The following is a 16,845-nucleotide window of genomic DNA, read 5'->3' as shown; positions in this document are numbered from 1 at the left end:
TTTTTTTGCCAAAGGGTGTACGCTAAATTCTGGTTATGATTTTCGTCAGAAAGGGGTAGACGATGACATTTACACGTATGTACGTATGCATGCATGTACATATGTGACGGTGTCCGTACCAAATAGGTAAGCTTCGGCAGCTGAATTTTTGATTTTCGAATTTCCATCAAAAATAGTTCATAGGGCATGAAATTAGTGCAATAGAGTAAAAGTTTTGAAAAAAAGTTTCTCCAACCATCCGCTATGACCATTTTTGTGGGTTTTGGAAGGGGTTCGTAGTACAGAGATGCTTACGTCAGTTTTCGAGTTAGGAAGCTGAAATTTCGGATTCTACACCACCTTGAGTGTCTCTTGGCGGCATTTTTCGGCGTTAAGGTCTCATGTCGAAAATGACCTTAAAAACTGTCACTTTTCGTAATCTTGATTTGCCCATGTTGTAGTAAGTGCAATGTAAAGTCTCACATAGCCCCATGAATTGGGCATCGTTGGAAAGATCTCGGCGGCAGAATATATATACTTTGTGGGGTCTGGGACCACCCCCCGATTTTCTACAAATCAAAGAATGTTACGAGTTTTGGTGTAAAAACTTTAACACAGCAGTAGATTGAGAGCTTATATAGCAAAATACCGACGAAAACTCAATAATACTCATCGCCCTCTAAAATATCAGGGGGTGGTCCCAGACCCCACAAGGTATATATATTCTGTAATCTACTTGCCGAGACCTTTCTCACGGTACCCCATTTATGGGGCTATGTGAGACTTAACGTTGTACTTATAACAACATGGGAAAATCAAGATGGCGAAAAGTGACAGTTTTTAAGGTCATTTTCGACATGAGACCTTAACGCCGAAAAATGCCGCCAAGAGACACTCAAGGTGGTGTAGAATCCGAAATTTCAGCTTCCTAACTCGAAAACTGACGAAAGCATCTCTGTACTACGAACCCCTTCCAAAACTCACAAAAATAGCCATAACGGATGGTTGGAGATACTTTTTTTCAAAACTTTTACTCTATTACACTAATTTCATGCCCTATGAACTATTTTTGATGGAAATTCGAAAATCCAAAATCCAGCTGCCGAAGCTTACCTATTTGGTACGGACACCGTCATGTATGTAACGGCTTACTTGCTTACTTGTACGCAATTAGCGCAATTGCGCATATTTATATATATGTATGTATCAACTTACGAAAATACATAAATATGTAGCTACATACTGATTATAGTAACGAGAAAAGTAATCGGTTGTTTTCGAATTTTTGAAGTTAATACATATTGGTGCATGAACTTTTTATTTAGTAATAGAACATTACTAAATAACATATTTCTGTAGTTGTTCGAATCATACATATTAATTAGTTAATTGGTACCCAACTTTCAAATAATGTGTACAGAAATATGTCGACCACTTACGGTTTGTTAGGTTAAAATAACTTACAAATTTAAGTAGTCTACCCTAATTTGATGTTTGGGAAGAAATATAAATACGTCTGGTCTTCTGAAACAAGAGCTTGCCCTATACATGGCTTACGCAAATGAATCGTTGAATACATATTTGAATATGTACATATGTACATAAAACTTTCAACGTTGGAAGATTTATAAAAAGAATTATGATGGGTTTGAAAATTAAAAAATCATATCTTCCAATAACATTATTCTAAGCTCGTTAAAAGCCTTTGAATGATAACTTTTTTCTACTTAAAACATCGTAATTACATAGATATTAAACCCGACACATTTTTACCCCAAGAAAAACCATGAACTTTATTTACAAATACATTAACCATAAATACTTGTACATAAATATGTATGAAATATCATTTTCCAAAATATGTATGTAGGTAAGTACATAAGACAATTAAGAAGAATTTAATTATTGATCATCATTTTATTGACTATGTAAATTATTTAGTTCACAATAAGTTTTTACAAAAACAATTCATTAAATCAAGGATTTGGCACATAATTTAGAAATAGAAATTTCAATAAAATTATGTACACATTTAAATATTTAAGTATAATTTGATATACACATTTTGATGAAGTTTAATAATTAAATATTCACATCAGAAATATTGCACAAGTTTAAATTTCAATGTATACATCTGAGGCATGCTGTTTATTATAAGATTTTTCGAAATTCTAATTTCAATTTTTACATAATTATTGACATCACATTAAAGACGAAAACTACTTTTTCGACTACGTTTCACAGTTTGATTGTTATTGTCACGAGAGTGAGATATTGAAATTTTTGCTTATTGTCCATCAAATTGACTGATTGCCATAGTTCCATAGTTAAACCTGAAAAATAATTCGTAAATTTGAAAATCTTAGGTTTGTTAATTTGCAAACAAAATATAATTTCCGAACCTGATAATCACATTGATTTCACCAATCACGTTGTTAATTTTGCTCACTTATTGCCAAATTTTGCACCCGAAGTAGGGCAACATGCAGACGCAATCGCCATCGTTGAGTAGAATTTCATTCCTTGCGGCGTCATCCATCACGCAAATGAATGGGATGCAAATCTTGTCTCGCACCTTCCACCAGTTTTTGGGATGACAAGTTCCAAATGGGCGACTGAAAGTGGGGAATTTACATTTATGTAGTTTCGTGTTTTATCGCATATTGTTTTCGCACAAATTTTGCATTCTGCATGCAGGACATCCAGCCTTTCGAAAATATATCTATCTGATGCAAGTTATATAATTTAGGAAACGTTACACATATGTACATATATTTTGCAAAAGTAATAAATTGATTTTTAAGTATCTGTCTTAAAAGTTTGGAAGTTTTAAATTTGTCACCTTAAAAAATACATATGTTAAATTTTTAAATTTATTTGTCTTGCTGAATTTAAATGAGGCAAGTAAACCTAAGAATGGTATACCATTTTTGAAAAGTGGTAAACCATTGTAAAATCCGTTAATTCTTTAACTTACAAACTTTTACAAATATTTTTAAGGAAAATTACAGTTAAAAATTTTCTATAAAGTTGCTCAGACAAAGACAAGTTTTTTTATTTTGTAAAAGTCTGTAAAATTATTTTACAAAACTTACAGATTCTACAAATTTTAGTAAAACCTCCGGGAATTATTTCAATATGCATAAAGTTAAATAACAAATTTTTTCAAACTTCCACATTTTGTTCTTGCGTTTTGCTTTAAGTTTTTAAAATAATTTTGCCAAATTTGTACAGTTTCATGAATTACAAATATGATTTCTCGTTACAATTTCGTTAAGAAATTCTCACCTTGCTCGCTCAGAAATCATGTTTGGTTCATCGTCTCCTTCATCATCTGCAGGATCCGCAAGACTAGCCCGTTTCCACCACGAGGGATGAATTCCTTCTTCCCGGAAGGGCTGCGCCTTGTACAAATACTTGTTGAAAGAACGCGTCTTGCCAAATGCGGCAGCATGAAGGTTTTGAACCAGCAAAACGCTCACAAGCAAAAGGAGCACAAGTTTGGCCATCATTTTTCTGAAATTTTATATTCATTTAGAAAAACGTTGAAAATCGGCATATGTAATTGCGAATTTATAACGCTTAAAAACTCATTGCATATTTACAAATACTCATAAAACAGAATTAGCGCTTTTTTACAAGAAAAATAAAATTTGCGCAAACGAAAAATTATCTAATTCTCCACGTCTAATTAAAGTTTCCCTGTTTTTCCAAAGTCTATAGGAAATTTTACAAATACTATTTCTGTTTTTCAGAGGTACCCATAATTTTGGCAAACTACTCAGCATACTAACGTCTCATGTATTTAAGTACATACGTATGTACTCAATTATAATTGAGTACAAATGGTGGTGACCACCATTTGCCTTGTCAATTTCCGTACACGAATCTCATAGTTTTCCAGGATTTTTTTGCGAAATCTTACAAACTTCAATAAACTCTACATATGTACAAGTTAGATATACATATTCAACTTATAAGATTTGAGAGCTATATGTATGAGTACCCCGATTTTAAAGCAGTTAAAAAATGTATGTTCCAAAGAAGCTTAAAATTTCAATCTACAAAATTACAAAGTAAACGTTTTTACATACCTTCAATATTCGTACGTATAAAAAATCTGCGCACTTGTAGAGAAAGAGCAGGGAGTGGTGCTTCTATTGTGCAAGTCCTTTTATTCTTCAGACGCGTGTGTTTACTTGGGTGGGCAGGCACCTACTACAGACGTACACCGGAGAAAGTTGGCTTGTCGAGCGGAGAGGAGAAAGTTTGTGGTCTGTTGCAGGAGAAAGTTTGACTCGCGAATGAACCCCTCTTTGAAAGTGAGGACTCTATTAAATCGCATTAAATCGCATCTCGGCTTAAAACTGGGATGTGGGAAGAAAATCGATACCCACTTTCACCACGTTGTCATCCCATGATCATCCTGTTAGAGAGTGGTTTGGTCGAGGAAATGTGTGTGGGTGGGTAGTGACTTTGTTGTATAAGTTACATACATAGTTGTGCTTTTGCTTGATATGGCTGCTTTTGTAGGTGGGTCAGTGATGCGGAGAAAGTGGTGGAGAAAGTGAGACGAGTTAAACGAAGCGAGAAATCAGGTTTTGCCTGGGCCATTAAATTTCTATGGGATGGAATGGCGAGATTGCAAGTGTGAAAGTGGTTATGGATGGATTTGAGGAGAAAGCAATGTACAGAGAAAGGTGTGAAAGGATGTGGAGAATTTAAAGGGCAGGCACATATGTATGTACTCAAGGGAGGGATGTATACAAAACCACATCTATTTACATTTACATGGTGGTTTAGTTTAAATGTCAAAGGTCACGGTACAATGGAAAATTTGTCAATTGGAAAAAAAATTGAAGATTTCCATTAGTCACCGAAATTTTCTCTCTGAAATTGAATAGTTTAAGAATTTTGTCATCAGTTTTCCATCAATTTCAATCCCCAATCGTGTATAGCTAATGGAGATTTAGAAGCTGTTCCCCTTGCAAAATTTATCATTATATGTAGCGACATTTTAGCCACCCTGTTCGTAATACATATGTAAATGGGCACGGCTTATTTTTTTAAATGTATGAACGATAGACGCGTAAAGTGAAAAACTATATGGCGAAGAATTTCCAAAATTTCATTTTTATTTGGAAAATTACTTGTACTGCGAATTAAACTATTTGTGTACTCCATGGTAGTGTCGCATAAATTGCGCTTATGTACATGTAATCTAAAACTTGAAATTTCTTGTATGAATTTGCACAAAAGGTACACAATGTTGTAGATAATGCATCATACATATTCCGCATAATAAAGGATGAAATGCAAATTTACTGGTGGAGTGAGATAATACAATCTCAACATGCCAAACATGCTTGCCATTTTTCATGTCATGGTTTTAATTTATGAGCTTTCAGGAATAAGTAAGGCACTAACGACAGATAATTTTGCACACTGACGAGCATGAAAGTGATACGAATGACAGTCAGTTATTCGAGGATTCTGTGCTGGCAGAGTTTTTGAGCGAAACCTCAGCCCGGAAAGTGTGATGTGAAGAATGCTTCTCCAAACGAGGATTGAACTTGATGCATATGGCTACGTTCATATGTTACGTCGTTAAAATGATGCCGAGTTTTGAACCACCAACCTTCCTCTTCCTGTCATCCTCACGTTAAGCCTAACAATAGCGTTAAGATAATGTACTATAATAATACCCATGTTCACGTGGCTACACTTTCCCCGAACGGGAAAGTGGAGGCACGTACATATGCACAGATCCAGTATTGGATCGTGGACTTGTACTTTGACCACCTTACAATAAAGATCTCTTCCACTCTCACAAGTCCCTTTGGGAATAACATTTTTTCCCATCGTAAATACACATCTCATACATCCATCCTTCAGAGCCAACATACATAATACATAATTACATATAATACACATACCACCAACCCAACCAATACATTTAATTATTTAATTATTTTGTAAATCTTAACTATAGCGACCCAAAACTACCCACCCACCTTTTTTGATGACGTAATATATGCACGTAATATATGCACGTAATATATGCGTAATATATGTAATATATGCACGTTCCCTATTTTCATTTAGATGAAAATTGCGAGATATTTAAACCCACACTTTCCCCATTTATTAAAAAAAGTTGTACCTATTTTATTTAGACGTGTGCATAATAAACGATGCTGAAATCAATTTATGTATATTGACATGACAAAATTCAAATTTTCTCCTTTATTCACTCGACCAGCACCGTGGCAATGTGTACACACATATTTTTACTAGTTTAAGTAGCAATCACGTTCCCGTCGCCAAGACCAATCCTCAAGTTCATTCTGGTATCTGCGGTTTGATCGAGGACTCCACACCAGCCTGCCAAAGAGATTGAAAATAATAATTAATAACTTGTCACTCTGTACATACTTAAATTATTTCTATACCCTTGGAAATCATGTATTAAAATAATAAAAAGCGCTATTCATAAATAAATGACTCTATTATACATAAGTAGTACCGTGTAGTAATAAATCGGTATTCAATTTTTACCACATTTTTACAGACTTTTATTATGTTAATATGAAGCGCAGAAATCAATTTTAATACAGAGAAATCAATACCTACTGACTACCAGAGTCATAACAGGTGTGCATACTTATATACAACAATATCGGTTATTTACAACAGAATAATCTGAACGGTGATAAGGCTACCACCACGCGGTAATTAAATATTTGTGCGCCACGGTTATGTAGTCGTACACTCTTAGGCAACTGGTATTGAATTATTACGAATCATTACTGGACGGAGTACATATATGACTCTACCGGCATCGGTAATATCGATCGTTACGGCGTAGTAATGTGGTGGTAATGAAATCGCTACCACTCAGAATCAAACTATAACCAATCCAGTAATGAATTATTACCAAATCAATACCGACCCGGAGTACATATGTGACTCTACCGGATGCTTTACAGTGTATTTAATTGTTTACCACACTGATCAAAATTGCAACCAGGGCGGAAAAACGGTGACAAGTTTAATACCGGCCGGTAGAAAATTTCACATCGACGACACAGACACAAATATTTGTCTATATAGACCCTACCTTCTAAATAAGTACATACGTATACCACCGAATTAAAATTAACTACAGTTAAGTAACTAACCTCACGGTTTTCCGATAAATTTGATATGCTTCCAATCTGAGGATAAACCACATCATCAAACAAACCACGACAAGACTAGCCAAGGTAAAAACGATGGATAGGATCCCATTGATCTAAAAAAAATATGTACAAATGTTAAAATAAATACATAATTCAAATAACTTAATGGGATTTTTATGACGAATAAATTTTTACTAACCAAGATGGCAAAAATGAATGCCACCAAAAAGACGAGAAAAAGACCGAAAACGAGGGCGCACAGGACAATCAAAACTTGCACTCCGGGATGCAGTCGTCGGAAAGTATCCATTGTTATGTATGTCTTTGAATAAATAATATTTTCCATATTTATGGTGGAAATAAATAACTGGGGAAGAAAATATCACAAGTAATGACTCAGTTGGAATGATTTTCTGCACTGCAGAATCTTGCACATTTGTACACATGCTTAACTGGCTAGACACATTACATGTCATGAGATGTCAGGATTTGTTTAGTTAATAACAAACGAAATCTAATTTCGCAATTGGACGGCTATGAAGTCAGTATTCGACGTGTCAAGCTGTTTGTGGTCTTGGCGAGTTACTAATATTCTGAAAGGGTGAAGTGCTATGTATGTACATATTGTAAAAACGCGTCAAGTTTGCAGCTCTGACGTCACTGTGCTCCTATCCTACGGTGTTGGCTCACATGGTAAGGATACGAGCACAGTGACGTCAGAGCTGCAAACTTGACGCGTTTTTACAATATATGTACATTCGCCCTGTGTAATCATACACATCATTGTGTAGAGTGAATGTATATTTACTTCGGATTAGAAGGAAAGAAATCCGTTGAAATGCAACTTAGTTAGTACTGAAGATGCATACAGTTTGACTATTAGATACGTAATATTGCGTCTATTACGTAATACGCAACACTTAACTGAATATGGTGGAGCTGGAGATGTTGTGACGTCGCTAAATTAAAGAGTGTACGGGAAAGTACGGGTTGAATGGAGTATGGAGCGGTGATAAGTCGGCCGTACAAATACATCGTATTAAGTGCGAATTATGTATGTATGTACATATATACTTCACAGTAATTTATTATTAGTAAATCCTTTTTATGTTATCAAAACGTGCTTCATGGGTGTAATGGCATTTGTATGCTCGTATGGGGACAGGAATAATACACATTCATTCATTCAACTAAAAAACGTGCAAATGCAACGCGAGTGAGGATTGTGTGCTGGCAGAGTTTTTGATCGAAATCCCAGCACGGGAAATGTGCCGTGAAGAAAGCTTCCCCAAATGTGGTGAGACTGCAAACTTGATACATATGTAAATGGTTTGGGTTATGCAAATTCAGATGCACAGTTTCCCTAACTATTAAAAAATACACATATTTAATTTAGAATTGTTAGCCAATCTTGATTGATAAACCATTTTGAAATCAATTTCTGTTGACCGGACAAAATTCATGTTTCTCCTTTATTCACTTGACCAGCAAAGTTGCCATGTGTACACACATATTTTTACTGGTATAAGTAAATATCCTGCCGCCTACGACTCCACTCGCCATCCTGATAGTTTCCAAATGAACCTGCAAAAGAGATTGAAAATAATTAATACCTTGTACGCAAATACATTTAGAAACTAGAAATCCTGTACGAAAATAATACCAAGATATAAATATGAATCTACGAAAGTGGCCTTGATAAATAACACCGTGGGGTAGCAGATCGCTATTAAAGTTTTGCTATACAGGATGAAAATTTCTTCGGACCGGTAAAATTATACTACCAGGCGGGAGAAATTTTTAACACCGATAAATACTTCCTCGACTTTTCCAGATTTCTAACAGTGTATGTATGTACAAGAATATTAGTCTATTTACAACAAAATAATCCGGTAATAAAGCTACCTCCATGCGATAACTATATTTGTGCAACTCTATCCTCATGGTCATCTAGTGATTGATATGTAATTGTTTACCATGCTAATAAAAATGGCAACAGGAAGGAAAAAATGGTGACAAGCTTAGTACCAGTCCCTAATAAATTTTTACCACGACGGCGGAATCATACATACACATTTATGTATCTACATAGTCCTCGCCTTATAAATATTTAGTACCGAATTAAAGTTAACTATAGAAATAATTAATTAACCTTTGAGTCTCCAGATATAATTCACATGTCAATTTGGATACAAATCGCAGCATGAAGGATGCCACCACAAGAGTAAGCTCGATATAAGCGATGGGTAGCAATCTATGGACCTAAAAAAATATAGAAATGTTTAAATAAATACAAATAATTCCAATTACTTGGGAGGATTTTAGTTGAATGAATCTAAATACCCGAAGAATCAGATGAGCAACAATAGCTTTCAGGAAAAGTAAGTTACACACGACGACAAAAAGGACGAAATAACGAGCGAGCACGGTTTTCAAAATTTGACGGAGAGTACTCATTGTTTTGGACTAGGAATGTTTCCGGTAATTAAATCTTGGAGGAAGGAAATTGCGCAAATGACTCAGTTTGTACCTGGAGTGAGTTTCTGCACTGCGGAATTTGGCACGTTTTCGCCCCATATTTAATTGGATAAACACATGAAATTTCACTTGAAGGTAAAGAAAGATTTGTTTAATTAACACCAGGCGAATCTTATTTCTCAACTGAAACGCTATAAAGTCACTTTTCGCAAGTTGTTTGAGGTCTGCAGAAATTGTGCAAATTCATGAAACTGGTTTAAGCGCAATGCAACCTACATACTGATATATTCACTCTGTTACATAATGAAGCAAAATGAATGTACACATAGAAAGAAACGGAAAGGTTGCGACATGTAAAAGTAACTTAACAAAGATTCATGCAATTTACTTAGCTACTTATTGTATATGTATGTACATATGTGTGTAATACATGCTAGTTAGATAGTTCGTGACGCTGGAGATAATTATAACATTATGTTGCTATTATGTCGCTCAAGTGATGGTAAAATATTGGTTGAATGGATGTAGAGTGATAAGTTATAAATCAGCAGTATTATTTTGTAGGAGTTGTGTATGTACATACATATGTAGATACATATATAGTTAATACTTAATGCTACCTGTGATGCTGTTCTTATAGCTTAAAAACGTGAATTGAACAATTTCCCATTGAGAGTTACAAATTGTAACTCGTCATTGTAACTTACAATGACGAGTGAGGATTCTGTGCTGGCAGTTTTTGAGCGAAATCCCAGCTCGGGAAGTGGACTATGCGGAAAGCTTCCACAACTCACCCATTCCACCAACCGTGGAACGGACATAAGAAATAGGAGGGTCACCAGTGACGTCAGAAGTGGGGCGATAGGCGGATAGATGCCCCCCAGAAATTCTTTCTTTCATCTGTGTTAATAAGCTGCTCCTCATCCTATCTCACAATTCTAATGTCCCCATATGTCGTCCAACTTCCGCCGCCATTGGGTTAACGAGTCCTTCCCAAGCCCATTTGTTAAACACAGAGTAAATGCTCTAGTTCATTTTGATTTTCCCTATTAGGTCATTTCATTTCCTCCATTCTAGGATATTTGAGTTAAAAGTTTCTACAATTTTTCTTTGTAGAGCCAGAAAAATATTTATTAATTCCAACTCGTGACATGGAACACTGGATGTTTTTTTAACTCGCCGTATAAAAATTGTTAAAACTTCTAACTCAAATATGTCGGAATGCACTATGGGTTAACGGCATCCAATAGTGGACAAAGGAATGGGGGGGGGGTCACGAGTCCTCCAACATCTCGTTTTTCAAAATATAGTGCATAAAATCTTATGCGATTACGTTTTATATATACCAGGTCCGAGATGTTTGAGTTAGTTCAAAGTTTTTGCAATTTTCCTCCCCAATGTTGTAGAAACATGAATACAGATTTATTGGCGATACGTAAAATACGGGCGTGTAATCGGTGGCGCTGACCTTTGCAGTGTACCTAGTAATAGCTCCGTACGAAGGTTTTGCCATATTGGTAGTAAATTTCTAAGGACTGGTATAATCTTAATACTATTTAAGTATGTAGCAACTTTAACTAAACTCAACTTAATAACTAAATATGAATACATTTGTTATTAAACCAGTTGTTTACAAAATTAAACTGTTTTCTAACAGTTAAAATACATAGACATACATATTTTCAGTTCAAATAACGTCTTCGCGTTGGATACTTGGAACTAACGCGCGGAATCAATCTCGAATCTTCTGCATTTTCAGTTTAGTTTTCAATTTCTTGATATCGCAGCGCATTTAAGCGAGCACTAAATCCATTCAGCGCGAACCTGCAAATGAGATTGAAAGCAATTAAAACATTGAGGGTATTCACTACGAGTTCGAATGGTCTTGTCACAAACAAGCTTTTCAACTAAATACTAATGCCCTGAAGATGCGCAATAACGCAAATGAATTTTGGACCCAACATTGAGAACGCACAAATGTTACACGGGTTGGATTTCTGTTTTATTTTCGGAAATAGGAGGAAGAAAATCCCGGGAAATTACCACGCCAACAAAAAATTCGGCCTAAAAAAATATAAACATTTCCTAAAAATGCTAGAAAATTTGCTCTTCAAAATATTTTTGCAGGATCTCTGAAGCAATTTATTTTTTCCTGTATTTGCCCCCGATTTCCGGGCAAACACGTTTACACCACAAATCGAACCCTCATTGTCACATGTAAATATCATCGAAGAATTGCCTAGGCATCCGTATCATAAATGTTCTTAGTTTGTTTATTTTATACCTTTGTACATTTGCTTCTCTATGAATTCGATGTTCTGACAACTTAATGCAAAACGCCAGCACGAGAAAAAGCACCACAACACGGTGAAAACGATGGGCAGGATCAGTTCGATCTGAATAAAGTTTCAAGATTTTAACCAATTCGATACAGATATTTTATGTACTTTAGATATTTACGGACTAGCCGATTTGCAACATGGGTTGCGAAAACGATGGCAACAATGAGCACGACGGGACTAAAGCGATCGATTGACATTATTAATAGATCGTGAATAGTAAAATTTTGCAAATTGACTTATAACAGTGTGCGAAAATATAAGTATGTTCGGAGTGAATTTATTAAGCATAGGACTCGCAGCGCAATCTAATCTGTTAATTGAATCCTTGTAAAGTTATTCGTGTTCTGATTAATAATACATCTCCTTTTATCTCACAGATCTTAATTGATTTGTAAACTTGTTTTGCTGTATGGTTTTTTGGTTTAAATAGAGCCGTGACTAAATGGCATCAAGATTAGGGTCTCCCAAGTTTGTAAAAAAGATCTGAAAAAGCGAAAAGCTAAAAAATCTGAAATCCGCTTTTTTCGCTCAATACTTGACTGTCCCGATTTTTTATCGCTTGAATACTCAGGAGCAGAGAATGGGTGGTCAGGAAACTTCGGAGTTTCTTTTAAAATTCAAATTTGCTTCATGTTGGATATGATAAAACAACTATCTAAGATCATGTAAATCCAAAAATTACCAAAATGGGATGAAAATAGGATTTTTGGCAAAGGTTTGAATGCGGTAGTTTTAGTGGTTGCAATGCTTTTCAGGGGGTGTGGCGGGCGCAGGTGGGGCCATGGAATAAAATCCTCCCTCACTTTTCATACACTCACCTGATATTGCAATATATTCCATAGGGCATCAAAATCGGGCTATGTCCCCTTAAACATGTCTCTGAGAGACTGATTTTTCACTCAAAGTAGTAAAAAGAGCGAAAAAATCATCTTAAAGTAGATTTTATTTTTGAGCAGAAAAAGCGGAAAAAAGATCGGAATCGCATGCGCAGTGCGGTTTACAAAAAGAGCGAAAAAATCGTGAGCGGAAAAAGCGATTTTTTTTTACAAAGTTGGGACACCCTATTATTAAAAACCAACAAATAAGTATAAACTACTTGTTGGGACGTCAGCATGTTGTATTAACAAGTATGTAAAGTGTTCGGAATCGTAAAAAAATTTTACTAACAAATTTTTGTACAAAGTATGATCATATATTTATTTAATTTCGCGACATTATACAATCTGAAATATATTATTCCTCTTCAAGTAATTTGTCCCAATCCGGATAAAACGTTTCCTTGATGCGAATCGTGTAGTATTTCAGATTTTTTAAATCCTCTAAAAATTAGTAAAGTGATATGTAAGGACTATATAGAGTGGTTTAAATGTCATGTTACAATGGAAAATTTTGCAATGGGAGAAATTCGTAAATCTCCATTAGTTACCGACATTTTGCCACTGAAATTCAATATTTTAAGAACTTTGTCATGAATTTTGTTCCACAAGTTTTGATAAAAATTAATAAAAGTCTCAATCCCAAATCCGTAACTAATAGAAATTTGCGAATTTTCTCTATTGAAAAACTTTCCATTGTAACCTGACATTTAAACCACCTTGTATATGTGCAAACCTTTGGAAAATTGCACTTACTTTCGACAGCTTCTTGATAAATTGACCCCGGTGAACCCCACATGACCTGGACCAGGTGACCAAACACTGAAGCGTCATACTCGCATGGGGTGTCACCCAAAATATATTTTTTATTGCCAAGTAATTCCGACAATAATTTTAAATCTTGTAGGGTCAGCTGTTCAATTTCTTTCCAACTGTGTAGCCCAATCCCGTGACCTTTTGACCTTGTTGAAAATTGGGTACCCATATAAAGGCGTAACAACCAAGTTCGCCAGGCCGGCACGAACTTTCCCATTACTTGGCGAAGAGAGGAAAAGGAGCCGTAAACGTATCGGTAGAGGGCGATACCCCTGGAAGAGAAAGTGCGGGGATTTTAGATCTTTTTATTAATAATATGGATGTAGCAATATCCGCTATAAATTTTAGGTCAACTAAATAGATGATATTGAGTATTCGATTTATTCAACTAATATTCAATCGAATTAGAATAAATTTTTCGAATAACACCGAACCTGCTAGTACACTCTAAGAAACCCGGTAGCTAAGTTATTACCAGGCGGAGTATCTATGTGACTCTACCGCACGGTAATTTATTTATTATTGAGTGGTAGCATTTTGTTACCAAACCGGTAATAACCCGGGTCGCGAAATTTGAAAATATTGCCAATTGGTGACTAATTTTCTACCACTCAATAATCAATTAATTGCCATGCGGTAGTCACATACATAGATACTCCGCCTGGTAATAACTTAGCTACCGGGTTTCTTAGAGTGTAGCATATTCAATATTAAACTGTCGTTATAATTTTTTTGCATTTGAAAGTTTATAGTGCAAAAAAATCGAAAACACCCAACATCTGATAATAATTTTTCTTTGTAAGTTAATCAACATTTACACGACCTACCAAAAGAAATGATCATCCATCATAATCCGTATCGTGGCACCAATCGCGAGTTGTTCCTTACTATATTCGTCTCCTAATTGGATATTGAATTTTCTGAAAAGATTGAATAATTATTAGTCTGTCCCGATTTTATGGATACTCTATGGCGAACATACTTTTTAAGGAAGTCGATAATAAGGTGGGAATCACCGAGATGCTGCCCATTGAGAGAAATCCATGGAAAGCGTCCTTTCGGTCCATGAGCGTCGGCGAGAGTTAAGTCAGTCTGGAATTTAAATTGTACCATTATTAGATTGCTGGTAATTAAAAAATTAAATCTGACAATATCATCTATGGTAAATCAGAGATTCTGTCCAATTTTTTTTAGTCTACCGTTTTTTTTTAGTTTTTTATAGCAGAGGTTTATTAACGTTAGCGTTATTTATTAGCGTTATGGTTTTTGTGCAGTATTTTTTATAATTGTGGGCGATAACCATTTGTCAAAATTAAACATTGCGTTTTTTATCCGAACTAAGAAGCACGTATGGTTTAGGGTTTGTGCATTAATATCATGCCGTTTTTGTATTCGTTTCTTATAGCTAAAGCGACCTATTAATAATACATACACCGACAATAGTAACTCTGTGATACTAAATCCAAAGTTAAATAATAAAAGATAACAAATTTAATAAAATCGTTAAACTACAAATAAGACTGTAGAAAGCATCTAAATATTAAAGGAAATCTCAATTGTATTTAATAATCCAATAAAAAAAATTCTAAACTTTTTGAACTTTTGTGTAAATGTTTTGAAAAGTGCTTATCTAAATATAATTTCATGTCATCACCTCATACGGAATTTTTGCCATCCTCATCCACGTCTCCAGCTTGACGACGAAAGGCGATGAATGTGAGACTGCTCCTCCTCGAGGGATCGCGTGCATTGTGACCACATCTTTCTTGGTATGGTTCCATTTTTCTCTTGGTAATTTACACGGAAAAAAATTGACGAAATCAAATATTAAGAAACAAAATATGTAAATATCTAACTAAAATCTTACAATTTCTTCTGCATCCGAGCCTCCTTAATTTTCGGAATTATAGCAAAGTAAATTACAATAATTCCCCCCATAATTATTGTGAGTAGAAGTGGGAACATTTTAAGTTAAAATTTAGTAGGCTAGTTATAAAAATTAAGAGTTAATCAATTATCGGGACCTACAATTAATAGTTAAATGCTGATAAAACTAATGTATTCGAGTAATCGTGAGCCAAATTACTTATATCTGATTGATTTATCAAATAAATAATTAAATGTTCGAGTACTATTATTTATATGCTAGTCTTGAATAACTTTTGATTTCAATGGTGTCTTGTAGATAAGGATTCTGAAATATTTATGATTTGCTTAATATTCATATGAATTTGCAATTGATTAAACTCGATTTGTCAAATCTGCAGACTTTAAGAATGTTTGTGGCTACCTTTTTTATATATTCGTGGTCTTCGAAATTAATAACGCACTTTTAAATAATTTTTAATGTGTATGAATAAAAACAAATCGTTTACAATGGGACACGTATTGCGGTTTATTGTGATTGTACAGCAACACTAAATTGGAGTTAGGTTTACAATACTTATAAGGTTACCACTGTCCCAGAGCATGTGCCGAAATGAAGGTCATTTTTTATTGAATGACTTAAATTCGCGTGTCCATATGTATATTCATTCAATCCACATTTGTGAATATGTGTGTAATGTTTTTGTGTAAAATGAATAACTGGTTTTGAACTGAATTTTTCGCATTTTACAACGATTTTGATAACTTTACGTGTTACATAACTTTTCTAAAGTTTTATAAACGTATTAATGGTAGACTTAGAAAAATCGGCTTATGCATTAACGTGCAAATAATGCTGAATTTTTTTTCTAAGACGAAAATTGATTATTGGTTCGCACCGATGGCAGTTTATGCATACAAGTTTTTCCTAGGGGTGCATTTTAGTGTTTATCGTTTCCTGTTTTATTGGTGCTGTTGAGTAATGTTGGGTTGCATGTAATGGGCTTCATGCAAAGTTGAATTGCCGGAGTAAAATAACTGAGGAGTATGTAAGTTCAATCTCCTTGTCATGGTTATTTTTGTGGGTGAGCAAGTTAGGTAGCAAAATACACAACTTTCTGAATGCTTTTGCATATATGAATCCTACAGGTCGTCATCTTCGCACGAAAGATTTAAGTATACATACTTTTTATACCACTTTTAATGTTGCTCTTACAGCTTAAAAACGTGAATTAAAGAATTTCCCATTGACGAGATCTGCAGTGACGAGTGAGGATTCTGTGCTCGCAGTTTTTGATCGACATTCCA

General features: G+C 34.8%; 2 protein-coding genes and 2 long non-coding RNA genes across 4 annotated transcripts; all 4 read right to left on the bottom strand.

Annotated features, from left to right (window-relative positions):
• Positions 1-2,126: 2,126 nt before the first annotated feature.
• LOC110850035 lies at positions 2,127-4,301 on the bottom strand. The gene is made up of 4 exons (XR_002547913.2): positions 4,074-4,301; positions 3,268-3,495; positions 2,382-2,594; positions 2,127-2,312 (listed from the first exon to the last, which is right to left on the bottom strand). It is a non-coding gene; the product is annotated as an uncharacterized LOC110850035 (long non-coding RNA).
• Positions 4,302-6,192: 1,891 nt separating this feature from the next.
• Positions 6,193-7,751, bottom strand: LOC110849844. Its single transcript, XM_022097306.2, has 3 exons — positions 7,360-7,751; positions 7,161-7,273; positions 6,193-6,363 (listed from the first exon to the last, which is right to left on the bottom strand). Exons 1-3 carry the CDS (start codon positions 7,504-7,506, stop codon positions 6,273-6,275), a joined length of 351 nt encoding a protein of 116 aa, XP_021952998.1. The 5' UTR covers positions 7,507-7,751; the 3' UTR covers positions 6,193-6,272.
• Positions 7,752-11,473: 3,722 nt separating this feature from the next.
• On the bottom strand, positions 11,474-12,610 carry LOC118435629. Its single transcript, XR_004834928.1, has 3 exons — positions 12,099-12,610; positions 11,923-12,034; positions 11,474-11,702 (listed from the first exon to the last, which is right to left on the bottom strand). It is a non-coding gene; the product is annotated as an uncharacterized LOC118435629 (long non-coding RNA).
• Positions 12,611-13,000: 390 nt separating this feature from the next.
• LOC118435635 (failed axon connections homolog) lies at positions 13,001-16,096 on the bottom strand. The gene is made up of 7 exons (XM_035851970.1): positions 15,962-16,096; positions 15,539-15,865; positions 15,326-15,458; positions 14,654-14,763; positions 14,499-14,591; positions 13,612-13,943; positions 13,001-13,299 (listed from the first exon to the last, which is right to left on the bottom strand). Exons 2-7 carry the CDS (start codon positions 15,634-15,636, stop codon positions 13,214-13,216), a joined length of 852 nt encoding a protein of 283 aa, XP_035707863.1. The 5' UTR covers positions 15,637-15,865; positions 15,962-16,096; the 3' UTR covers positions 13,001-13,213.
• Between the last annotated feature and the right edge of the window lie 749 nt (positions 16,097-16,845).

This window comes from Folsomia candida, unplaced genomic scaffold, assembly GCF_002217175.1.
Source record: "Folsomia candida strain VU population unplaced genomic scaffold, ASM221717v1 Fcan01_Sc005, whole genome shotgun sequence".
Taxonomy (NCBI): domain Eukaryota; kingdom Metazoa; phylum Arthropoda; class Collembola; order Entomobryomorpha; family Isotomidae; genus Folsomia; species Folsomia candida.
The sequence above is the reverse complement of the archived record's forward strand: the minus strand, read 5'-3'. Positions and strand labels throughout refer to the sequence as shown.

Coding starts and splice junctions, on each gene's coding strand:
- LOC118435635 (XM_035851970.1), bottom strand. CDS start 15,636: ATGTTCCCACTTCTACTCACAATAATTATGGGGGGAATTATTGTAATT. Junction 14,764..15,325: donor TGGCAAAAATTCCGTATGAG/GTGATGACATGA, acceptor TTTAAATTCCAG/ACTGACTTAACTCTCGCCGA. Junction 13,300..13,611: donor TTATCAAGAAGCTGTCGAAA/GTAAGTGCAATT, acceptor ACTAATTTTTAG/AGGATTTAAAAAATCTGAAA.
- LOC110849844 (XM_022097306.2), bottom strand. CDS start 7,506: ATGGAAAATATTATTTATTCAAAGACATACATAACAATGGATACTTTC. Junction 7,274..7,359: donor CATTCATTTTTGCCATCTTG/GTTAGTAAAAAT, acceptor TATTTTTTTTAG/ATCAATGGGATCCTATCCAT. Junction 6,364..7,160: donor ATTTATCGGAAAACCGTGAG/GTTAGTTACTTA, acceptor TCTCTTTGGCAG/GCTGGTGTGGAGTCCTCGAT.